The sequence below is a fragment of the Lutra lutra genome, chromosome 2, assembly GCF_902655055.1.
Source record: "Lutra lutra chromosome 2, mLutLut1.2, whole genome shotgun sequence".
Classification (NCBI taxonomy): Eukaryota; Metazoa; Chordata; class Mammalia; order Carnivora; family Mustelidae; genus Lutra; species Lutra lutra.
In genome coordinates, this window is record NC_062279.1 from 44,770,036 (window position 1) to 44,793,305 (window position 23,270).

The following is a 23,270-nucleotide window of genomic DNA, read 5'->3' on the forward strand; positions in this document are numbered from 1 at the left end:
TCCTCAGACACCTAGTTATAAAAAGGAGAGCTAAGAAGGCCGGAGAAGGATAAAGCTCTGGAATGGAGTCTTTCCATGGGCACCAAATACCTAGTGTGACTCTGACAGCCAGGGATTTGTCTTGGAGAAGACTTGATTCTAGAATTCCAAAAAAACTTGAGAAATGTGGCAGATTTTCTTCTATCCCCACAATGCACCTGACACAGTACTAGCAACACAGTACTTGCTAGGCGCTTTGAACCATGCCAGTGCTGAAGGCACCGTCATTTTCAGCTCCATGACTGTGGATAACTTTTTAACCTCTTTGAGCCTCAGTTTTCTCATCTGTAAATGGGTCTGCATTATAGGGATATTGGAGGGGATGAAACGAATCATCCTTTTAAACTGCTTATTAGGGGCCCCAGCTGGCTCAGTTGGTGGAGCATGTGACTCTTGGTCTTGGGGTTGTAGGTTTGAGCCCCACATTGGGTGTAGAGATTACTTAAAAATAAAATCTTAAAAAAAAAAAGTGCTTATCAAAGTACCTAGCATGAGCATTCAAAAAAGGATGGCAATTGCTTTGTTATTTTGCCCTCCAAAAGTTAGCCCTCATTCTGGTTAGTGAAAAAATATGTTCCTGCATTAGGCAACATATAATGAAGGGCTAAGTTATATGGGTCTGTTTTTCAGTTGCACTGGAATTCAGTGAAGGGCTATGAGAAGGACTAGCATAGCAGGGGAGGCCTCCCAGAGCAAGAGTATCCAGGATCCGGGAGATGAGGAGGTGGACAGAGAGTAGTGGGAGGTTTGCGCAGAAGCAGGGAAGTGGGAGTGAGGGCTGCTCCTGCAGGTGGTTTTGGGGGTGGAGAGAGGGTGAGCCCAAGAATGGCCTGATACAAAGTAACAGGTGATAAGGCTGGGAGCACTAATGGCCATTACCCACTGTGGTAGAGACTGGCTATGGAATAGACATCAAAGTTCATTAGTCCTTGAAGAAAAAGAAATAATAATAGCTAATACTCTCCCTGGACTTGATAATGTTTTAAGCACTTCGCCTGTTATAACTTATCTAATACTCAGAGTCGCCCCAGGACCGAGATACTAGTACTGTCTTCCGTTTTATAGATGAGAAGCATGAGGCACAGAGAGAAGAAGTAACTTGCCCAGCGTCACAGAGAGTCCCACTGCCCCCACTGCTGGAAACCCAGCCAGCCATTCACTGAATGGTTATTGCATGATCAATCTGGGGGAGAGGGGAGGGAGGATTGCTAAAGGAATTGCCCGTGAAGGCTGGAGACACCAAGACATGGACTGTGGCCCCAGGGAACTCATAATCTGCTGCAGCAGACAAGACCCAACTCTCTAGGAGAAACAAAGAGAGAGCAGTGCAGACAGGGGTGCTGCCTTGCCTTGAAGCAGCAGTGCAGAGGGCAACCCCAGCACAGGTGTCCTGAGAAGGCTGCACCCTGCTGGGATGTGGCCTCCACCTCAAGTCACCTGTGTGCAAGTGGGACTGACTGCTGGACAGGGACAGGGATGTGGGGGGCTCTGGGCTCCCTCCGCTCTCCTCTCCCTTCTTCCCTGCAGGGAACAGGGACAGGGACACCGGGAATGTGGGCTCCCTCCAGCCTCCCCTCCCTTCTTCTCCCTGTCATCCCCCCCACCCAGGACCTGACCGCTCATGCCAAGTCAGTTTGGCTCCATCCAGTCCTCATGGTCTGTCCACCTCATAGGCTCAGTAGGACCCTCTGGGCTATGAGACAGAGGGGAGCACAATGGCCAATGGATTGGGGGGTGGGGGGAGGGTCAGGGGCCAGCCCACAGCCAGAGGGAGAAGCCTTGGCAAAGGCCAAGGGGAGTGAGAAGCTGGGCCTGAAACCCCCAGGACAGGGCAGGGCCCGGCAGGTGTGACATAGCAGGAATGCGGAGGCTGCACGGAACGGCTGACCCCTGCAGTCATTTCCTTTCCAGCCAGAGAACAATGGCTCAAAAACAAGTGCAGCCCCTCCGCCTCGCTGTCCAGACGCGCTGGCCCTCCTGGGGCTGAGCGAATGGAAAGCCGCGATCCTGGAGGGCGCCGGCTCCCTTCCGCCCTGCTCTCCCGAGCTCCCAGAGGTCCGGGAAGCCACCGCGCTCACAGGCACGCTCTCCCTCCCCTCGCAGGCCCCGCGCTCCGTCAGCCGCCTGGAAAGTCACTGAGGGATGAGGACGCCACAGCCCGGCGGAACGCACTCCCTGCTCTCGTGGCCCGGAGCGCGCAGCGCCCAGGAGCCGGGCAGAGCCTGACGCCCTGTCGTCTCCCCTCACGCACGGGGCTCTGCGAGTGACCCGACCGGCCAGCTCCCTGCTGCATGGAACGGCTGCAGAAGGTGCGGGAGGGCCGCCCCCACGTCCGCGGGCGGTGGGCGGCCTGGGCAGCGGGTGGGGGCCGGCTTCCCAGCGGAGGGGCAGGTCGGGCGTCGACGGTGCCACCTGGTGGCTGCCCGCGGCGCCGCACCCCGCGTCCCCAGAGACCTAGGGAAGCCCTCCCCAGCCTCCAAACCCGCCCCCCTGCCTCCGCCTGGCCCTCCACCCGGTGGAGAGCCCTGCCCGCTCCGGCCCTGGCACGCACGCTCACTCCCACCCGCCCGCCTTTCACTCTCCCCAGCAACCACTGACCTCCCCTGGGAGCGTCAGCTCCTCCCGAGACTCCAGTGTTCCTGGCTCTCCCTCCAGCATCGTGGTGAGTACCTCTCGGCCACCAGCACCCTCAGGCAGGGACGAGGGAGTGGGGTGGAGAACATGCTGGGCGGCTTCACCCAGAGCCTCCCAGAGCCTCCCAGACGACGGTTCTGCCGGGACTGGTAGGCAGAGAGAAGCCAGAAATCCAGAGAAGGTTCCCTACAGCCGGCTTCTACTGGTCTGGTCCTGCCTCCTTTGTACCCAAAGCGCTAGGTGAAGGACCATCATTTTTTAAGGTGACTCTCTAGACCTTTAAAAATTCAAACAATAGAATTATTAACTAATAGGAGCTGGCATCTCAAATGGCTGCCCATTTTCTTCCTGAGACATGGCAAGTCTAGCTTGTAAGGTCAGAATGCTAGTGAGGCCTTCAGCACGTCTGCTCCATTCCTGCCATTTCCCTTCAGGCCAAGATGGACAATCAGGTGCTGGGCTACAAAGACTTGGCTGCCATCCCCAAGGACAAGGCCATCCTGGACATCGAGCGGCCTGACCTCATGATCTATGAACCCCACTTTACCTATTCTCTCCTGGAGCATGTGGAGCTGCCCAGAAGCCGGGAGGTGAGGGCTGGGAGGTTCCTCTTGGACGGGACTTGGGGGAAGGGCTCCCCCAGCCACACAGGGGAGGAGGCGGAATCCCTCTCCTGCTTCCTTTCCTGGCGGCCAGACTCCAAAACAAGAAAGGGAACTGTGGGCAGAAATCAACCAATGATCCGCCCAGTTTCTGTGGAGAACCAGCAGAGACTGCTGGAGGCTGGAGGGTAGCTCCACGTGGAGAACAGGGGAGGCCACGTTTGAATGGCAGCCTCGCAGAGCAGGGGGTGAGGGGCCGTAGAGGAGAAGCGTGGGAGTGCACAGAAAGACCAAACTGGCCCGAAGCCCCCGAGAACCCTGGAATGGGAGGCTGGAAGTCCTAGCTGAGTGACCATGGGAAGGCGTGGTGTCAGTTTCCCCTCCCGTAAAATAGAGGTGATACTTCCACCCACCCTCCGCACTGGGGATGGAAGTGCCAGAGGTAACCCACGGCAGCTGCTTTGGAAACTATTCCAGAAAGGGGTTCTGGCACCGCTGAGCGGGGAGCAGGAGGCAGGCTTGAGGGGGAGACTTGACCACCTGGCAGGGAGCCCAGACTCCATCCTGGATGCGCATGGCTCTTGGCCCTTCCCCTGAGTGCTAGGCTCCTAGTATGGGGCCAGAGCCACCTCCAGCTGGCCTGAGGACCACAAGCACACTGCGCAAGATCCGTGCCTTCTCTGCGCCTGCAGAGGAAGAGAGGACTCTGCCCAGGAGAGCACTAAGAGGGAGAAGGCTGGAGGGCCAGTGCTGGGAACTGGCAAGGACTGAGAGAGAAGATGCGGCTCCAAGATTTGCCAGACACGGGTGCAGAGTTGGGTGGGGGATGAGGCAGTCCCTCCGGGGTTCTAGGGCTGAGGATTTACCCCTACCCTTGTGGCTCTGACCAGCCTCCTCTCCATCCGCAGCGCTCACTGTCACCCAAATCCACATCCCCCCCACCATCCCCAGAGGTGAGTCTGCCCCACACCTAACACTTGCCCAGCTCCCCACCCCCACACATATGCAGGGCCCGCAGGATGACCTCATCCTGTCGCCGACCAGCTCTGGGGCCATCTGTCTGTCTGACCCAGGACCTCATTTAGCCCTTTCGCCCTGGGTCGGACACCACCAGCAGGTCAAGTCCTTGGACACCCTTCCTCTGCCCTGGGGTTGGGAGCTCGTGGGCTGCTAGGGTGGGGGGTCAGAAATGGTGGAGTGAGGTGAAGCAGTGTCTCCATGGGCTGGAGAGGGTTAGGGTGGGGGACCTGGGAGCTTCAGCCAACCGCACTTCTGCTCTGCAGGTGTGGGCGGAGAGCCGGTCCCCTGGAACCATCTCTCAGGCTTCAGCCCCAAGAACCACTGGGACCCCCCGGACCCCGCTACCCCATTTCCACCATCCGGGTAGGTTTTATGGTGGGGTGGGGCACCCTTCCCCTAGGACCTCTTTTTCCTACAGGCACCCAAGCTTCTTATTCTCAGACCCCACTCTCTGGGGTATAGGCTTACCCCAGAATGGCCAGACCTCCTCTTGCCAGGACCACAGGCAGAACTCCCCAAAATGATGGGCCCTGTTGTGCCTTTGCTCCCACCCAACAAGAAAAGTGTGAAAAGCCCCAGCCCCTTGAGGGACAGCTCCAGAAACTCCAGTTCTGTCTTGGCTCTGGGCAGGAGCCCCTGAGTTTCCTTGCCTTCTCCCATCCCATTTGTGCCCTTCTCCTCAATGAGCCAGCCTCACCCACCATCAGCATATTCTTCTCATCGGCTCTTGCTCCCTGTCCACAGAGACCACCCACCCAGATTCCAACATCTACAAGAAGCCACCCATCTACAAGCAGAGAGGTGAGGGCTCCCTTCCCTGAGCTGGGCTGGGAGGCCGTGGGAGAAAAGCCATCCATAACAGCACATAACCTCTGCCCAGTGCCCTTTGTTGTGCCCTGTTTTCACACACATGGTGCCACGGGTATGACCAGGACAGGTGAAGGAGTCGGGAGCTACCGTGGGCTGAAGTGGCCTGACTCGGGGTGGGGACTTACCCTGGCCTCCACCCGCAGAGTCCACAGCAGGCAGCCCTCAGAGCAAGCACCTCATCGAGGACCTCATCATCGAGTCCTCCAAGTTCCCTGCAGCCCAGCCGCCCGACCCCAACCAGCCGGCCAAGATTGAAACCGACTATTGGCCATGCCCCCCATCGCTGGCGGTCGTGGGTAGGAGACCTTGCTGGAGAGGGGAGGGGAGGCCCGGGACACCGCCTCATAGTCTGCGTTGAAGCTCCACGAGCCCACCTTCTCTCCACTGCCACCCTCTGTCCTTCATGACCCTCGTGGCCCTTCGCTATTCCCTGCCTTCCTCTAGCTCTTGGTGTACGTGGTCCTGCTTGTTGGTCTTCCCCTCCCTTTCCATTCACTTACTGGACCACTCAGCAGACATTGACCAAACGTCTGCATCCTGGGCTCTGGGATTGGAGCTCTGTTCTGGAAAAGAGAAAGAGGAATGAGACAAGATCTTGGTCCCCAGTGAATTAGGTCATGTGACTGTGTGTTGCCTACTCAGCTTTACCAGAAGGCTAGAGAACATTACTTTTATTTTTTCTTTAAGGCTTTTATTGCTTTATTGAAAGAGAGTGAGAGAGAGCACAGCAGGGAGGAGAGGGAGAAGCAGGCTCCCCGCTGAGCAGGGAGCCCAATGTGGGGCTCGATCCCAGGACCCCCAGATCATGAGCCGAGCCAAAGGCAGATGCCCAACCGACTGAGCCATCCAGGCACCCCTCCTTTTATTTTTTACAAAGTAATCTGTAGTGTTCTCTTGAAGGGGCAGCCCAGCACCTGATAAATGCTTGGTGAGTGAATGGCTGATTGATGAGCCTGCTTGTGCCTGTGTTCCCCAGAGACAGAATGGAGGAAGCGGAAGGCATCTCGGAGGGGGGCAGAGGAAGAGGAAGAGGAGGAAGATGATGACTCCGGGGAGGAGATGAAGGCTCTCAGGGAGCGTCAGCGAGAGGAACTCAGTAAGGTAGCCTCTCGCTTCACCCCAGCCACCCTGCCCATATCTTCTTGGGGACAAAAGTCCCAGGTCTCTAGCTGTTCAGTTCTGAATGGTTTTGTACCTGAAGAAAATCCTTGTAGGAACATGAGGAATTCCGCTTCTTCCCGGGACATCGGGTTGCTGCTGCTGAAGGGACACCAGGACCTCACGCTGCTTTGGGGGAACACTAGTTAACTTAGGGTTAAGGGAAAGAAAAGAGTGCCTCCCTCCCAGTGCCAGGCTTCAGGAGGCTAAGTTCAGGGAAGAGGAGCAAGAACAGCAGGAGAGAGGGTGTCAGGAGTCATGGAAAGGCCACGAGAGTGCCTGGGGCTGGTGCTCTGGGAGAGTGACCTGGGATGCAGAGGCCACTCAGATGCAGCGCTGACTCCTTGCTCTCGGGGGTGGCCAGACCCAGCGTGGCAGTGCTTCAGACCAGAGTGACAGGCCCCACAGGCTCCAGAGCACAAGCCAGCCGCTCGGGAATGCAGGTATCCGGTTCCGATGGAGGGAAGAACTGAGTACGGAAGTCTTCCTTTCTCTTTCTCCAGGTTACTTCCAACTTGGGAAAGATGATCTTGAAAGAAGAGATGGAAAAGTCCTTGCCTATCCGGAGGAAAACCCGCTCTCTGCCTGACAGGACACCCTTTCATACCTGTGAGTGCCACAGCTGGGGCCCCGAATCACGTGGCCAGACCTCGAGGCCAGAACCACAGGGTCTGAGTCCGTCTATCATATGGGGTACAGGAGACAGAAGGTTCTGTCACTGGCATGTCAAGGCCCTCACGCTCTCCTCAGGGCGAAGATACCAATCGTGGAATAAGACTAAGTGATAAAAGATAGTATCAGCTAAAGCAGAATGAGCAAATTTTGTTTCGTTGACAAAACATTTATTGAGTGTCTAACGTATGCTGGACACAGGATTATAAAGAGTCAAAAGATATATTCTCTTCAGACACTGAGGACAGCATGGGAGCAGAGGCAAGGAACAGGAAACGTCCTGGTCCACTTACAGGCCTGCAGGAGCCTTCAGTTCCAGAACCCAGAGTGTGCCTTGGGGTGACAGATCAACCAGAGACGTGGTGGCCTGGGCTTTGGGTACTATACGTCCATCGCTGGAATCTAGCCTGAACTTCCCCAGAGCTGCAGCAGAAGGAGGGAGATGTGAGAACCCAAGCTGAAACTCTGAGGCCTATGAAAGCCTAGCCTCGGAGCCAAGCCCCACTCCTGTTGGTCAGAGCAGCTCAGCAGGCAGCCTCTACTCGGGGGAGGGGAGAGGCATTCCAGTGCCTGATGAAGGCAGTGGCTCAAAGGCACACAGGCTGGGAGAGAACAGGCAGGCCATCTTCGGAGACACTCCACCAAATTTTCCAAGGGGCTGGGTAAGGGCTAAAGCTATGCTGAGGCCCAGAGAAGGGCTGTGGGCTTAAGAAACATATAGGAGATGGAGTCAGCCGGACTAAGTGGCTGATTGGATGTGGGGAGAGAGCCGAGTGGGGGTTCTTGGCTTGGGTGCTGGGTAGGGACAAACCTGGAACTGAGGTGATGAGGGAGTGGGTCTTGGGGGAAGGACGAAGGGACCGGTTTGGGACATGCTGGGCTTGAAGCACGTGTAGGTGGCAGCCGGGTCTTAACTGAGCCGGAAGCTTGCAGGGTGAGGTGAGTCTTCAGCTTGTGTAAGACCTTGAGAGAAAATGGGATTATGCAGAGAAGAGAGGGAAGGGAGGATGTCAAGGCTGTGCCCTGGAGCCTGCCCCACCACCTGCCCCCAAGCAGGATTCAGGATGCGAGAGGCCATCTTCCGGCCTCGAAATGCCTCTTGCTTTCGGGCTGGGGACTTGGGTCCAGGAGTGGGTACCAGGAGAAGCTGAGGGCTGCAGGGACGGGGAGCTGGTCGATCCAGGGTTAGGGTTGCATGAGGCAGGCCCTGAGGGAGGAGGGGCCGGGGGCCTGCTGACCGCGGAGCAAAACTCGGGGACATGGGTAGAGATCAAGACCTTGGAGGTCCCCACGATCCTGATGAATGGATGTGCTGGGAGTGAGGCTAAGGGGAAGCTGCAAACAAGGAAGGGTGTGATGCAGTGGCTGCAAAGTGGGATTCCCGGGCTTCAGATGTCAAGGTGCTGGCGTTGTAGACAAGACCCCTGGGGTGGCCATTTAAGGGGCTGCCTCAACGGGGGGTGCAGGTGGAGGCCACCGGAGTGGGGGATTCAAGGAGCTGTAAGGGCCATATGTGCACGGACATCCACAGGGACACTGAGTCCCAAGGATGATGCTTCAGTATGAGTGGGAAGAGTTACAATAGGGCCTTCTTAGAGGATGTAGAATAGTGAAGGCCTGAAGAAAGAGGCAGGTGGAGAGATGCCCCGAAGGTGGGATTCAATCTTCATGTTCCACCAGATTTTGCTATTCAGTCAGAATTAGCCTTTCAACTTCCATTTTGGCCTGACAAAGTGGAAGAGCCAAATGTCTACTTCCTCATCAATTTTGGCATCCCTGAACTTGTATGTGATGGTGATCATGTGATTGCACAGGTTACGGTCATATCTAATCCACCTAAACAAGTTCAGACTGTTTTCTTAAGATTTTTAAATTTAGTTACTAGAGAGAGAGAGAGAGAGAATGCGTATGTGTATAAGCAGGGGGAGGGGCAGAGAGAGAGAAAATCCCAAGTAGACTCTGCACTGAGCCCGGAGCTCAATGTGGGGCTCTATCTCAGGACCCTGAGACATGACCTACCTGAGCAGAAATCATGTCGGACACTTAATGCACTGAGCCACTCAGGGGCCCTCAACAATTTCAGAATTATGAACAGGCATGTCATTCTGACTTCGTAGTAACATTGAAATGGTCACTTTCAAACATAAATAAGCTTTCTAAAAGTAATTTGAAGGAGGCATGTGTGGCTCAGCCATTAAGTGTCTGCCTTCGGCTCAGGTCATGATCCTGGGGTCCTGGGATCGAGCCCTGCTTCAGGCTCCCTGCTCAGTGGGCAGCCTGCTTCTCCCTCTCCCACTCCCTCTGCTTGTGTTCCCTCTCTCTCTGTCTCTCTCTGTCAAATAAATAAATAAAATCTTTGAAAATAAATAAGAGTAATTTGAAGTAAAAATCTTACGTGCTTTGTAGATTGAAATTCTATCAGTCACTTGAAATGTAAATGTTTACTTATTCTCAGGAAAGGGAAATGCTGGGGTGCTTGGGTGGTTCAGACCGTTAAGTATCTGCCTTCAACATCCCAGCATCCTGGGATCAAGGTTCACTTCAGGCTCTCTGCTCAGCGGGAAGTCTACTTCCTCTCTCTCTGCCCCTCCCCCTGCTTATACGAGCCCTGTCTGTGTCTTTCTCTCTCTCTCTCTAATAAATACAAAAGTGAAATACTTCAGGGGCGCCTGGATGGCTCAGTGGGTTAAGGTCTGCCTTCGGCTCAGGGTTATGGACTCAGGGTCCTGGGATCGAGTTCTGCCTCAGGCTCTCTGCTCAGCAGGGAGCCTGCTTCCCCTCTCTCTGCCTGCCTCTCTGCCTACTTGTGATCTCTGTCTGTCAAATAAATAAATAAATAAATAATCTTTTTTTTAAAAAAGTGAAATACTTCAATAATGACTGATCTTTGTAGAAACAGATAATTTCCTGTACAAAAGTAAGAAGTATTAAAAAAAAAGTATTAAGAAAAACAAGTTCCTCAAGACACATTTTGTTCTCACAAAACTTCCAAACAACAGCTTTTAAAAGAATGTTTTAAGAAGACAATTTCTTACAGTTTTGAATCTATCAAACAAAAATGTTTGTCAGGGTGCCTGGCTGGCTTAGTTGGAGGAGTGTGTGACTAGTGATCTTGGGGTCATGAGTTCGAGCCTTTCATTGGCTATAGAAATTACTTACTTAAATAATTAAGTACACCTTAAAAACCTTTATCAGAATGATTGCCATAGAATGCCAATGGTTTCTAGCATTTGGACATGGAAGAGTCTTGAGATCTGGCCAAACTAAGAATATTAGTTATAAAGTTCTTTTTTAGGAAAACCTAGTAACTGAAAGCCAGTTTTCTTGAGTTACAGTCTGCTGTGCAAGAAAGCTAAGCGCTACCATGAAATGTGTGAGTTGAAAGTGACATCTGATCTTGCAAATGGGAAGTCTACGTATTTAATTTTAAGTCAGCTTTACAGGCGTCATGGGGTTTGAACTCGCAACCCTAAGATCAAGAGTCCTGTGCTGTGCGGACGGAGCCAACCAGGCTCCCCACAGATGTGCTGCACAGTGGCTGCTGGTACAGTCTAGCAGCTCACAGTGCGGGGAGTGGGGTGGGGAGGAAACGATCATTTCTGTATTGTAGTATCAAACATCTGAAATTTGATCACTAGTATTGCTAATGATAAGATTGTAATGGTTCTAATTATTTTGACTAACTAAATTTCAGATACTTTTTTGTAGCTCTGAGTTTCATTTTAGGATGGTGATCCTCTGGCCATCATTGATCTATCAATTCTAACACTCGGGCGTTACACCCAGATGTGTGTGTATGTGTGTGTGTGTGTATGTATTTATTTTTAAAGACTTTATTTATTAGAGAGAGAGCACAAGCAGGGGGGAGGACAGAGGGAGAGGGAGAAGCAGACTCCCCACAGAACAGGGAGCCCTATGCAGGTCTCAATCTCAGGACCCTGGGATCATGACCTGAGCCAAAGTCAGATGCTCAACCAACAGATTCATTCAGGCGTCCCCAGATGTGTACTTAATGAGACAGTTCAGAGCCAAGAGCACAGGGCACTTGTGGAAGGTAATGAGCATTAGCCAGAAGCCAACAGGGCCCCCCCGGGCCCCCCCAGGCCTATGCTTCACCACCTTGCCTCTGGCAGGGGAGGCCAGGGAGGCAGCCCTCTCAAGAATGATGGTCAGAACAAAGGCACTGAATGGGCCCTCTTGCTCTCTCCCAGCCTTGCACGCAGGAACATCGAAGTCATCTTCTCTCCCCGCCTATGGCAGGACCACGCTGAGCCGGGTAAGATCACAGAGGAAGACCACAGACTGCAAGGGAAGTGTGCCGTCGGGTGCCTCGGAGGGACTGAGCTACTGGGGCATCCTGGGGGGCAGTGCGGAGTTCCCCAGCTTCCTTCTGACCCCTTCATGTCCTTTCTAGCTACAGTCCACAGACTTCAGCCCCTCTGGGAGTGAGACTGGAAGCCCAGGTGAGAGGCAGGGACCCCCCCATGTCAGGCAAGCCGGGAAAGGGGCCCCAACAGGCCCCAGGGTAGCCCGCGGCTGTGATGTGGGCAGGGCTGTGGCTGGAGGTTGGGGATGCGGTGCTGGCAGGTTTGGAGGCCTGCTGACCTCATAGCTGCCTCCGGACAGTGACTCTTCTCTCCTGCAGGCCTGCAGGTGAGCTCCTTCTGGAGGGGAGCACGCGGAGCAGCAGAAGCCACAGACGGGTGACGGGAGTGTTGGGGGGGAGGTGTGGGGCCACAGAGCTGCATGGTAAAGACATGAGAAGCCCCGAGAAGCCCCGGGTAAGGCTGGGGAGGTCTCCCTGCCCCACTCTGGCTCACTGCGGCTTTGGTCTCCCCAGAACGGAGAGGGCCAGAGGGGGAGGATGGACCGGGGGAACTCCCTGCCCTGTGTGCTGGAGCAGAAGGTGAGGGGCAGGGGCAGAGCCAGGGGTGGTGGGCAGGGGACAGAACCGCCTGCAGTGGGGGTGGGCCAGCCAGCTGGTGGGGAGAAGCCAGGGAAGCGAATGCACTAAGGGGTCAGTGATGGGAGGGCAGCAGGGAAGTTGGGGGAGATGGTTGGCAAAAATGGCGTGGGCCCCAGTGGCCCTTACAGGCTGATAGGCGGCCCAGGGAATTGAGGGGGGTTACGCTGACAGGAGGCTCTATGGGCCTAAGGCTGCCCCCTCCCCTCTCCCCCAGATCTATCCCTACGAAATGCTTATGGTGACCAATAAGGGGAGGACCAAGTTGCCTCCAGGTGTGGACCGGATGAGGCTTGAGGTATGCAGAGGAAATGGATGGGAGAGTCCAGGGCCCTCTCTGAGTGCTCCCTTAGTCACCTGGCCCTGCCCGCCCCGAGCCCCTGTCCCTAAGCTGCCTCGGGGTGTCCCCTTTCCAGAGACACCTGTCAGCCGAGGACTTCTCAAGGGTATTCTCCATGTCTCCTGAAGAGTTTAGCAAGCTGGCCCTGTGGAAGCGGAATGAACTCAAGAAAAAGGCTTCTCTCTTCTGATCACCCTTCCCACTCTGTGACTGATGCTCTCCCCTGCTGCTTTGGGGCTCTGGAGCTGGGGCCGCTAGACCCCAAGGCATCATCTCTTAAGGGAGCAGGTTGCCGGGGGGGACAGAGGTAGGGTTGGCTCCATCCCCCGCTGAGGGGGAGCCAAGACCTCTGCAGGGCCGGGGTTGTAGGACTTGAACTCGCTTCCTCACAAGGAGCCAGGGGCCCCTTTCCCTCCCCACTGGCCCTCACGGCACAGGGCAAACCCCGTCTGGAGCCCAGCACACACAGAGATAATGTTTGCACCCTCTCCCACCCCACCCCCACAGGAGAGTCCCCCCAAGAGAGTAAGGAGAAGGGAAGGCAGCACCTAGTGGGCAGATGTGTTGGCCATTTTGACCAGTGGGTGGGTAGAACCCTTGGGCCTCCTGGGAGGAGGGTGACGGTGAGAAGCAGCTGGGCAGGCAGGGAGAGCCGCGGGACTCCGTGTGCACCCAGGCACGCCTCCTCACCTCCCCTCGGAGGACAGCCTCCCCTGCACCTGGGCCTCTGGCTTCTCCGACTCTTAGCAGGAGCGACTTGAGCTCAGCCTCTAGCAATGAGGTCACCCTGTCCTCCAGCTCACCCTGTTCTCTCCTCACGACCCCTAAGCTTCAAAGCCTCTTGCTCCAGCCCTGTGGCTTCCCCAGAAGCCTTGGCTTAGAGTGGGGATTCAGCAGAACCCCGGCCCACCGTCAGCCTCCAGGCAAAGTCAGCTAGACTTCCAGCACCCAGTCCCGGGCAGAACCCAGGCCTCCAGGCGCTCTTGGATGGATCATGAGGCCAGGCTGAGTGTCCTGGCCACCAGGTCCTGCCCACTCCCATGCACCCCCACCACGCTGTCTAAAGAATGTAATTTATTGGGGCACCCCCCAGCTGCTTTCTCTCCTAACTCTCTGCCCTACCTTAATCACACTCCCAGCTTCTCTTCTCTACAGATACATATGTGTATATAATTATATATATATTTTTGCCCGGGTCTGGGTTTTGTTCCTGCCCAGATCCTGGCATCCCTTTCCACTGTGTGTGTGTGTGTGTGTGTGTGTGTGTGTGACAATGCTGTGGGAGGGGGGACTCTGCTTGGAATTAAAAGGTTGCACTGGGTCCCCAAATCTGTTTGTTCTTTCTGAGCCACCAGATCTGGGTAAGAGGGAGAGGTGACGCCAGGCTGAGGGAAGTCTTGGGAGTGAGGGTTCAGATGGGAAGCACCAAGGGTTGGAAGAGGGGGAAACAGCAGAGACCCGCTGCCCTTCCCTCAACCCCGGGCCCCGGAAGCAGGGCTAGCCTTGCAGGGTCCCAGCTGCTGCCTCCTCTTCAGGGGCTGGGTGAGCACGGAGATGCAGAGGAAGGGCAGAAAGTCAGGGGCAAAGCCGGCTTGTCCTGTGCTGAGGTCCCGAGCACTCAGCTTGGTAATCCAGCTCATCAACACGGGACGTGATTGCCCCCTTCATGGCCCGATGCTCCTAGTCTGCGGGGAGGCCAAACCACAGAGGAGGTCAGCTGTTAGAAGTAGGGGTGAGGGGACTACCGAAGAGCAGGCAGGGAAAACCAAGCAGTGGAAAAACGATGGGTGAGATCTAGTGGACCCTGGGTTCAGTGGAGGCTGACAGACGAGGGGGTCCCCTGGTTTTGGGTGACTTGGCTAAGGCCTCCCAGGGAGTGCAGACAGGGACCTGGAGTGTGAATGTGGCTGGAGAGGGTGCAGATCTGACCAGAAGATCAGAAGGAGGACATCGTGTGTGGGTGCCAGTGAAGATCATTTCAACCCTTTCAGCGAAAGAGAACGTTCTAGAAGAGGCTGTTCATTTGAAGCCTGAAGCTACATGCAAGTTTCTCGACTGCTAACCCAGGAATTCCCCAATATAAGGACTGCCCCTTCCCCAAGGGACAGCAGGGAGGGCAGATGAGGAGGTGGGGGTGGGGGGGAAAGAGGAATAGTTACCCAATTTTAGGTGGTCAGCCAATGTTTAGAGAGCTTACCCTGTTCCAGTACTTGGGGATACAGTGGTGGGAGGCCAGCACCCCCCCGTCCACAGAGCTCCCTGGGTGCTGAGGCAGCGTTTGGTCACAGGTCACTGGGAAATGCTCCCGGTGAGGCAGACCGCAGGCTAAGACCCAAAGGATTTTAAGTTCTTGAGATGTGGAGAGACTTGAAGTGGAGCTGGGTCCCTAAGACAAAGCCTTAGGAGAATCTCTCAGTGCTCCTTCCCACAACACACACACACACACACACACACACACACACACACACACACACACACACAGATTGTATACAAGCATATGCATGTGAAAGGATGCCAAACCTTGGTGATCACTTAGTCCTGCAGTTTCCAAACCTTTTCAGTAGCAAACTTTTTTAAAAAAATTATATCTTAATTAAAAAATTGGAATACATTTACAAGTTAAATTTTATAGCTAATAATGATGAAAATGAATGAGAACAAAGAAGCTTCGATGACTAAAACATTTTTAAATTAAGATTTATAGACAACAGTTGCCTCTTTATCACATGAGAGCTCATTCACTACTGTATTTGGCTGCACCGGCTCAGGAAAATCCTGATCCACACAGATAAGTAGTTACAAAATTGTGATGGTTTAGAAATGCACACAAACCCATTCGCACTCCTCCCATGGAGCTAGCGTAGTGTCAATGTCCCCTCTTCTTGGAGCTGGGCTTAGTGACTCGTGCATTTAAAATGATTCACCCAGCAACAGCCTTGGCCCTCATTTAAACTGACAGAAGAAATGGCTTTATTCAAAGGTTTTCTCCCAAATGAGCTAATCTGGCAGACTTTAAATACAGCTGACCCTTGAACAACATGGGGGTTGTTAGAAAACACAGTCAGAAATCTGCATCTATGGGGCGCCTGGGTGGCTCAGTTGGTTAAGCATCTGACTTCGGCTGGGGTCATGATCCCGGGGTCCTGGGATTGAGTCCCACATTGGGCTCTCTGCTCAGCGGGAGGCCTGCTTCTCCCTGTCCGACTCCCCCTGCTTGTGTTCCCTCTCTCGCTGTGTCTCTCTCTGTCAAATAAATAAAATCTTTAAAAATCTGCATATAACTTCTGACTGCTCCCAAATTTAACTGCTGTTAGCCTGTTCACCAGAAGCCTTACTAATATAAACTGTCGATAAACACGTTTCACATGTTATATGCACTACATACTGCATCCTTACGGTAAAGTAAGCTAGAGAAAAAGGAATTTTACAGATTTATTTATTTATTTATTTATTTGAGAGAGAGAGAGAGAGAGTGCACAAGCAGGGGGAGAGTCAGAAGGAAGGGAGAACCCAACTCCCCAATGAGCAGGGAGCCTGATGCCGACTTGATCCCCGGACTCCAAGATTATCACCTAAGCTGAAGCCAGATGCCTACCCAACTGAGCCACCTAGGCGCCCCGAGAAAAGAAAATATTAAAATCATAAGGGAGAGGGGCACCTGGCTGGCTCAGTTGGAAGAGCATGCGACACTTAATCCCAGAGTTGGGAGTTCAAGCCCAATGTTGGGTGTAGAGTTTAATAAATAATAATAATAAAATATTAAACTTAAAAAATGTTTTTTAAAAAAGAAAATCACAAGGGAGAGAAAATACAGTTTGAGTACTGCACTAACCGCATGTATCAGCGGACGTGTGCTGCCCAAACCCATGTTGTCCAAGGGTCACCTGTACATCGGTGGGCTCTAATGCTTTTGGCATATAACACATATAAATGTATCCACTGAACTTTTAAGATAAAGTTTTAAGTGAAGCCAAATGAAAGGCTATGGATTCCTAATGCACTCTCACTATCCCCTAGAGTTCCTTGGGGAAAGCGGATTTAATCCATGCAGCCGCTACCCTGACCTCTGCAGAAGCAGGCCCAGAAAACCACAGCGCAGGACTGGACTCAGGTCTCCAACTCTCCCAGTCACCTCTCTGGACACAAACAGGCCCGTTTCTTCCCTTTGTTTTTATACATTCTGGCCTTAAAACCTCTCATTTCCCATAGCGTTCCTCACAGCTGCCCATTTGCAGATGGGCTATTTAAAAACGTGTCTTTTGGGGCGCCTGGGTGGCTCAGTGGGTAAAAACCTCTGCCTTGGGCTCGGGTCGTGATCTCGGGGTCCTGGGATCGAGCCCCATATCCGGGCTCTCTGCTCAGCAGGGAAGCCTGCTTCCTCCTCTCTCTGCCTGCCTGCCTCTCTGCCTACTTGTGATCTCTGTCAAATGAATGAATAAATAAATCTTAAAAAAAAAAAAGTGTCTTTTTCCCAGGCAGCTGTCTGAAAACTGAGATCCAAAAGCTAGCCACATCTGGGCTGGGCACAACGCTGCCCCCACCCCTGGTGACTCAGGCTGGACTCCAGGCTCTACTCCAGGGTACACAGCCGTCTCTGGAGCGGTTCGCGTCTCCTGGGCCTCCGCCTGACCCGTGAATGAGGCCCAAAGTAGCAGGGCTAGTGCAGTGAAATCCCAAGACCCCACAACTCTGGGTCCTACAGCTTTGCGGTAGAGGCTACCCTCCTTTCTAGTGTCACATTAAACCCCCACCCTCTCATCATACGTCTGTGGTCAGCAGAAATAAATTTTGAACAGATACCAGCCCTCTCCTCAGAAGATCTTTTCATTCCAGAGGGTGGCGGGAATGGGCTTTAAACAGGTGGAGTTGTCGCTCTGGACATTCCAGGAAATGTCCTGGACATTCCCGCTCTACCTGCGTAATTCTTGGGCCCAACTTTCCCGGGCAGGGGGCCTCTTGATGTGGGAGACCCACCTTCTGTTTCCTTCCTGGGCGCTGCTGGGATAGCCCGGCCGGTTGTCACTTCCTCTGCAGGACCTCTGGACCAGTGCTGTATCCACGCAAAGGAACAAGCAACAAGTGAAATTAATTTTCATAATATACTTCATTTAACCCAATATATCGAGTATGTTACAATTTCAACAATCGTCAACGTACAACATCACGAGTGAGCTATTTTATATCTTCTTTTTGTAGCGAGTCTTCAGAATCCGGGGTACTCTTCAGCGCCTCTCTATTTGGACTCGCAAGTTGGTTTCAGGGCTCGACAGCAACTTGCGGACAGTGGCTACTGTATCGGATAGGGGTTGGGGGCAGGGGCGTCTAGAGACTTACAGGACCCACAAACCTTCCCGTTCCTCGTGGAAGAAACTCCTGGTCCCACTAGCCCTTCTCGCTGCCACCTGGCTCCCCCCACCGGGCCGCGTGAACCTGCTGCCCCGCGGCGCCCCACCGCTGCGTCGCCGGGCTCCAGGGCGCATCCCCCACCCTAACTTGCTCTCCACCGCCGGGCGACGTCTGCGCCCGGCCTCCTTTCCGACAGCGCGGGCGGGGGCCCGGGCCGGGCTGGGGGCGGTGGGTGCCCCCAGCGGGCCGGGGCGGGGCGGACCAGGCAGGGCCCCGCCCCCTCGCCGCGTCTCCGGGGCCGCCTCCGCCTGCGAGCTCCGCCGCCGCACCGCCGCCACCGCCGTCACCGCCACCGCCGCCCGGGAGCCGGGCCGGGCCGCCACCATGCTGAGCCGGCTCGGGGCGCTGCTGCAGGAGGCCGTGGGGGCGGTGAGGCCGGGGAGGCCCGGGCGCGCGGGGCCTGGGCCGGAAGGGCGGGCGCGGGGCCGGGGGAGGAGCCGGCGGGCAGGCCCGCGGAGGGCGCGGGCCGGTCTTGGGGAAGGGACCCCCACCCAGGCCGCGGCGGCCTTTCGCGGAGCCCCCTCTCTCCGCGGTCGCGCCCCTCCCGCTTAGCCCTTCCTGCTTCCCGTGGCCTCTTTGCCGATCGCGCCTACTCCCAGCTTCTCTCCAGATCAACCCAGCCCCTAACCGTTTTCCCGAAATGGCTTCCTATTTTTCCTGCTCCCAGTTCCCAAACTCTTCTGTGCTAGAGGGCTCGCTTGTCACCCAGTAGTTTCTTCCCCAAGGTCCCTAGCCCAGGCTCTTTGCCGTCCTCCTCCCCCCTCCCCCCTCCCCCCGCTACGCTCCTCCCTTCCTGGTCACCTGGGCTGGAAAAATAGATGCCTCTTCCCTTCCTTCTGAGCCCCCAGACAACCCCAAGACCTCAGTCAGGCTTTCTCAGCTTTCACTTGGGAAGTTCCGGCCCAGATCGGCCACGTCCCCAGGAAGCCTGTATATATACAGTCCGGGGGAGGGTGGGCGCCTGGCCCAGGAAGGAGCCTGCCGGGGGCCACAGGGCGTATCCAGAATGTTGTCTCACACCGCACGCGCGCTGGCCAGAGTGACCTTGAGTCAGGAGCGGCCAGCAATGGGGGAACCTTGGGGCGGCCATATGAGGGAGCGTTTGTGTTTGCCATTTCTGTTGGGGTTGAAGGCTGGTCAGAGGCGGGTTCACCTCATTGAGCAAGATAAAAGTGCAGTTTAGATAGAATGAGGCCGAATGCCTTCTGTTCAAAGTAACCCTGCCAGGAATCTGTCCGTAAAGTTAACAGTTCTTTTGTCTCAAAGTGGAAGCCCTCCTCTGATTGATCGATTTGCTATACTCTGTCAGACTTGCTCAGGAGAAACAACCTTGTGTTCCGCCTCCTTTCTCCCCCCAAAGAGAGCTTATTATAAATGAGAACAGTCTCAGCCTTAATCAGACTTGTGAAGAAAGGAAAAAGCTCCTCCCACCTCTCCTCCACCTGTCCCAGCCCGCCCTTCCTGAGGTCTCAGGCAGCCCACCTAGGGAGGGGTTCTAGAATAATCTTGCCTTCCCCTCCACCTTGTCTCCAGTCAAAACAGCTGTCATCTTAGAAAGTGATGTAATGAACCACTTCATACCCCTCAGGGAAAGCTCCATACATAGGGCAGGTAGACAGGCCAGAGAGAGCCTTAGTCCTGAGAAGTGACTTTCTAATGCTTCCAGTGTGGGCATTTCAGCCTCAGGGACTGGAGGAGGGACTGGTGATCAAAGGAGGCATTTTTAGGCAGGTGATTTTTGGCCCCTGAGTATAGGCTACATAGACAGTGCCGGGGAAGTTTGGCTGGCTCCGTGTAACTGTCAGGAGAGAGGGTACCCCTCTTCCCCCCTCACCCCCAAAATCAGGGGCATAGGTCTTCCCCTGCCTCCATCTCCAGGTTAAGACCCAAGCTGGTTCCTTGACTCCTTGTTAAAGGAGGAAGAGTGCTCCTTCCTGCCCTCTTCTGACATAACAGAATAGTGATCGTTAGAGTTCTTTTAGAAAGTATTCTTTATTATTATTAACAAAGATAATTAGTAATTTAATAATTTCTCTTTAACATAAATCATTTGGTACAATGGCTTTGGAGCTATAATAATTAATAGTAGATTCAGGGGAAGATGATCCCCTTGCTTTGTTCTAACAGTCTGTTTCATTACAATCTGTTTGCTGACCATCTGTGTTCTCCAGGGTCTCCTGTCCTCACTGGATTGTTCATTTTCAGTGTTAGCCCAGAGTAACGGTTCAGGAGACTATAAATGAATTTTGGGGCTAGATGAGAGCTCACCATAGCTCTGGAAGATGATTGGTGCCAGTCAAGGCCCTGAGGGCTTTCCTGAGACAAGAAAAAGAAAGAATGTTTAAAGGAGTTTGCTGAGATATTGAGTAAATACGAATGTGATGTAGTCACTAGTGGCAGAGCCCTTTAGGGGCAGGCAGAGCTAGAACTCGCAGAATCTGGGCCCTCAGGGAGCTCACAGTCTAGTAGAAGGGAAGACTCTAATCCCCCAGTCATAGTCTCACACAGGACATGGTTTGACGCGTTGGCTCCATTTGGACGGTGTTTTTGGAATGACCATGGGAGATGAAGCTCCAGTAAGGGTCATGCCCCCCAACAACTACGCATGAAAGAAGATAAGGTTCCCTGGGCAGACGAAGGTTGTGGGGAGAGTTTCAGGGCCTCTGATTTGGTGTTACTGCTTCTTCCTCCTGTCTTCATGGCCTTCTAAACCAGTCTTCCTGCCTTCATCTCCTACATGCAACTGCCCGAGGACTCTGCTCAGCAAATGTCCTTGAACTCCCTCCCCCCACCCCTCCCTCCTCCGCCTGCAGGAACCAATCCTGACCCAGTGGCTCGATGTTCTCAGGCCCCCACACTCATCAATCCATCCTTGTCCCAGACACACTCTGTAGAGTTCTTTCCGCAGGAACTGTCTTGCCTTCATCTCTGATTATTGGCCTGGGACTGCTTTCCTCATGTTTTAGTTTCAGGATAACCTCAGTAAAGCCTTCTCTGTTCTAGTGCTCTTTTCCCATGGGCTACTTTCCACCTGCCCCGCATTCTCACACTATTTCCTACAGCTGAGTTATTTGGGGCATTTTTCATATTCTATTCTCCCTGGCACTGGGTCTCCGATGACCTTGTTTTGCTTACGGCACCTAGCACGGTGTCTTGTACACAGTAGGCACTCAAAAGAGATTTCCTGAATGAATCAGGAGTAGACAGTTCTGCACTTGATCTTTGCCAAAAGGCCAAGAACCGATGGGAGTAGACAGTTCTGTGATGCTGTGAAGTGTGAGGTTAGAAAGAGATGAGTCCAAGAATTCTGCTGAGGCCTTTGTGGAGCCAGTGGCCCTTAGCTGGACCAGCTGGACCTCATGGGTGGCTGTTTGGCTCTAGGCAAGGGTAGGGTGACAGAGGGCCTCCTGGGCCAAGGAGTGGCCTGAACAGAGACAGAGAGGTAGAAATGAGCACCTGTGGTGAGGGACTATTTGATTACGTATTTTTTCCCTGTAAACGTTTACTCTGCAAGGAAAGAGAACGAATGCTCTTTTCTGGAGTTCTCAGGGAAAGTAGTTGTTACCAGTATGGAGACGAAGAGGTAACTTCTGGAAAAGGGGCATTGCTCATAGCAGAAATAGAATTCCTTGGGGCTGCAGGCTGTGCCTTCCCAGCAACTCTGGCAGCCTGCGGCCTTGGACAAAAGATGCAGGCATGTTCGAAGTAAGACACCTCATGAATATTATGCTAACATTACCCATCTGGCTGAATGAATTCTTTCGATGGCCTCGAACACAGATTTGTGCAGACTCTTGGACAGGGAGGGGCCGGAAAGCTTTGTCTTTGCCATGTTTTCCCTGTGTGTCATTTTGATTTTGTTGTTTTCAGGGTGCTCTCCTGTTTTCCTCAACATCCCTCTCTGGTAGCATGACCATCTTGAGATGATCTGTTTCTGTGTCCATCTTCCGTACCGATATTCTTAGCTCTCCCAGGCCAGGGACTGTGGAATCATGACGTGTAGCAGGAGCACAGCCTCTCTGGGAGAGAGGGGCGCTGGGAGAGGGGCCAGGAGATTGTCCTGGAGAAAACGTGTTTCTGCCCCCTTTGAGAATCTGGCACCTCCTCCAGGGCCTGGCACTGACCTGAGCCCTGGTAGATGGTGGGCCATCCATTGTGATGAGCAGCAGTGGCACTGGAGCCCGTGGTCACAGTGGCAGCTCCTTACACTGTGTCTCTGCTCTCTTCACAGCGGGAGCCCAGCATTGACCTGCTGGAGGCCTTCGTGGAGCACTGGAAGGGCATCACGCACTACTACATTGAAAGTACAGGTGGGACCCGGTCTCCCCTGGCCAGGAGAGCCCCACAGGCAGTGGGGAGGAAGGTGTGGGCTGTGTCACCATGCCAGGCAGAGACGCATGTGGCCTGGAGAGGGTGACAAGGGCTACACAGGAGTGGAGAGTGGGGGCTGGCCCCACCCTGACCTTTTGGGAGAGGAACTGTGTGAGATAGGAGTGGGGACTAGGAAGTCGGGCATGTCACTGACCTGACTGCAAGGCAGAGGGTAAGCCCCACTTGCCCCTGGCTTCCAGCTAGGCAGAGTGTCCAGGCCTGCGGTCCTCAGGGCCCATGCCCAGGGCTTACTGATGAAAAGAAAAGAAGCGGGATCAATTCCTCCTCCTTTCCCTGAGCTAACTTAGAGGGCATTTCCCTTATGGAAATCTAGGGTAGGAGGAGAACAAAAGCCAAGGCATGTAACATGTCCGGATCCTTCTCCCCCAGCTGACACCCCAGACAGCCAAAGCTTCGGGTGCTCTGAGCCCAGCAGGAGCACTCCCAGAGGGGGCGGAATCCGATTGGCTGCTTTGTAGTCAGTACGTTGGTATTCGTGGATACGTGCTGGTTGCCAGGTAACCCTGTCCTGCATCCCCCGCTTTCTACATCCTGGTTCACACTAGGGTTTGATTCCAGCCTACCCCCTTCCTGAAGACTTGATTTCCAGCCTGAGCCAGCCCGAGAAATTAAAAAGCAGTCTTTGGACACTCTGAGGGACCCCCTAAGTGTCCTTTTTAGACCAGGTTCTGCGATCTTGGCACAGCTAATGTTTGTGTTTGGTCATTCTCTGTGGCGGCGGGCTTCTGGGGGTGCGCGGTGGAACGGTTAGCGGCAGCTCTCCATTGCCATAACCGTGTCTTTCCAAACATGGCCAAATTGTCCTGGGGGCAGAATCACCCCGGTGGAGAGCGATGGCTTTAAACTGAAGAGCTTTTTTTTCTTTTTTTGACGTATAGTTGATGTAACATTATATCATGTAACTTGGGGGTACAACCTATTGATTCAATATATAGATATATTGTGAAGTGATCAATACAGTAAGTCTAGTTAATATCCATCACCCTAACTAGTTACCCATTTTTTTTCTTGTGATGACAACTTTTAAGATCTACTCTTTAGCAATTTTCAAATATGCAATACTTTAACTATAATCACTGTGTGTATATAACATTCTCAGGACTTATTTATTTATTATTTTTTGTTTTTGTTTTTGTTTTGTTATTTGTTTTTTAGCAGGGGGGTGTGAGGGAGA

At 53.8% G+C, this 23,270-nt stretch overlaps 3 protein-coding genes across 24 annotated transcripts in view; 2 read left to right on the forward strand and 1 right to left on the reverse strand.

Moving 5' to 3' along the window:
• Positions 1 to 13,627, forward strand: part of DMTN (dematin actin binding protein) — a 27,790-nt gene extending 14,163 nt beyond the window's left edge. For 4 of the 11 annotated variants that reach the window (XM_047717293.1, XM_047717296.1, XM_047717295.1 and 1 more), the window contains exons 2-16: positions 2,143 to 2,348; positions 2,627 to 2,701; positions 3,108 to 3,263; positions 4,184 to 4,228; positions 4,559 to 4,658; positions 5,040 to 5,096; positions 5,309 to 5,461; positions 6,142 to 6,266; positions 6,827 to 6,932; positions 11,207 to 11,271; positions 11,410 to 11,458; positions 11,641 to 11,648; positions 11,836 to 11,901; positions 12,176 to 12,256; positions 12,375 to 13,627. In XM_047717293.1, the coding sequence (XP_047573249.1) occupies positions 2,331 to 2,348; positions 2,627 to 2,701; positions 3,108 to 3,263; positions 4,184 to 4,228; positions 4,559 to 4,658; positions 5,040 to 5,096; positions 5,309 to 5,461; positions 6,142 to 6,266; positions 6,827 to 6,932; positions 11,207 to 11,271; positions 11,410 to 11,458; positions 11,641 to 11,648; positions 11,836 to 11,901; positions 12,176 to 12,256; positions 12,375 to 12,488 (1,218 nt within the window). In that variant the 5' untranslated portion in view covers positions 2,143 to 2,330 and the 3' untranslated portion in view covers positions 12,489 to 13,627. The remainder of the gene's footprint in view (positions 1 to 2,142; positions 2,349 to 2,626; positions 2,702 to 3,107; positions 3,264 to 4,183; positions 4,229 to 4,558; positions 4,659 to 5,039; positions 5,097 to 5,308; positions 5,462 to 6,141; positions 6,267 to 6,826; positions 6,933 to 11,206; positions 11,272 to 11,409; positions 11,459 to 11,640; positions 11,649 to 11,835; positions 11,902 to 12,175; positions 12,257 to 12,374) is intronic. The other 7 variants (XM_047717298.1, XM_047717299.1, XM_047717300.1 and 4 more) reach the window with 7 other exon arrangements.
• LOC125092845 (translation initiation factor IF-2-like) lies at positions 5,697 to 18,710 on the reverse strand. 8 transcript variants are annotated; one of them, XR_007125079.1, is made up of 5 exons: positions 18,333 to 18,710; positions 17,456 to 17,588; positions 17,273 to 17,348; positions 7,807 to 7,958; positions 6,926 to 7,418 (listed from the first exon to the last, which is right to left on the reverse strand). XR_007125079.1 is itself a non-coding variant. In XM_047717307.1 (3 exons), the coding sequence occupies exons 1-3, from the start codon at positions 18,028 to 18,030 to the stop codon at positions 7,343 to 7,345; spliced, it is 537 nt and encodes a 178-aa protein (XP_047573263.1). In that variant the 3' UTR covers positions 6,926 to 7,342. The 8 variants fall into 8 exon arrangements, 2 of the variants coding, with proteins under 2 accessions (XP_047573263.1, XP_047573262.1); XR_007125081.1 differs by lacking the exon at positions 17,456 to 17,588 and having other exon boundaries at positions 18,506 to 18,710; XR_007125077.1 differs by lacking the exon at positions 18,333 to 18,710 and having other exon boundaries at positions 17,456 to 17,936.
• FHIP2B (FHF complex subunit HOOK interacting protein 2B) overlaps positions 17,948 to 23,270 on the forward strand; it is a 16,390-nt gene continuing 11,067 nt past the window's right edge. For 4 of the 5 annotated variants that reach the window (XR_007125076.1, XM_047717289.1, XM_047717291.1 and 1 more), the window contains exons 1-2: positions 17,948 to 18,073; positions 21,936 to 22,014. Coding sequence is in view for 3 of the 5 variants with exons in the window: in XM_047717289.1 (XP_047573245.1) it covers positions 18,029 to 18,073; positions 21,936 to 22,014 (124 nt within the window). In the remaining 2 variants the exon portion in view is untranslated. Of the gene's footprint in view, positions 18,074 to 21,935; positions 22,015 to 22,465; positions 22,594 to 23,270 lie in introns of all 5 variants that reach the window. The other variant, XM_047717290.1, reaches the window with a different exon arrangement.

Bases quoted from the DNA above. Each gene is read 5' to 3' on its own strand.
- LOC125092845 (XM_047717306.1), bottom strand. From the start codon at position 18,030: ATGGTGGCGGCCCGGCCCGGCTCCCGGGCGGCGGTGGCGGTGACGGCG. The intron at 17,349-17,645 runs GTTTGTGGGTCC...GCGTGGATACAG, and splicing joins CTTCCACGAGGAACGGGAAG to CACTGGTCCAGAGGTCCTGC. The intron at 8,150-17,272 runs GTGGGTCTCCCA...CCGTCCCTGCAG, and splicing joins GCCCAGGAAGGAAACAGAAG to CCCTCAGCTTCTCCTGGTAC.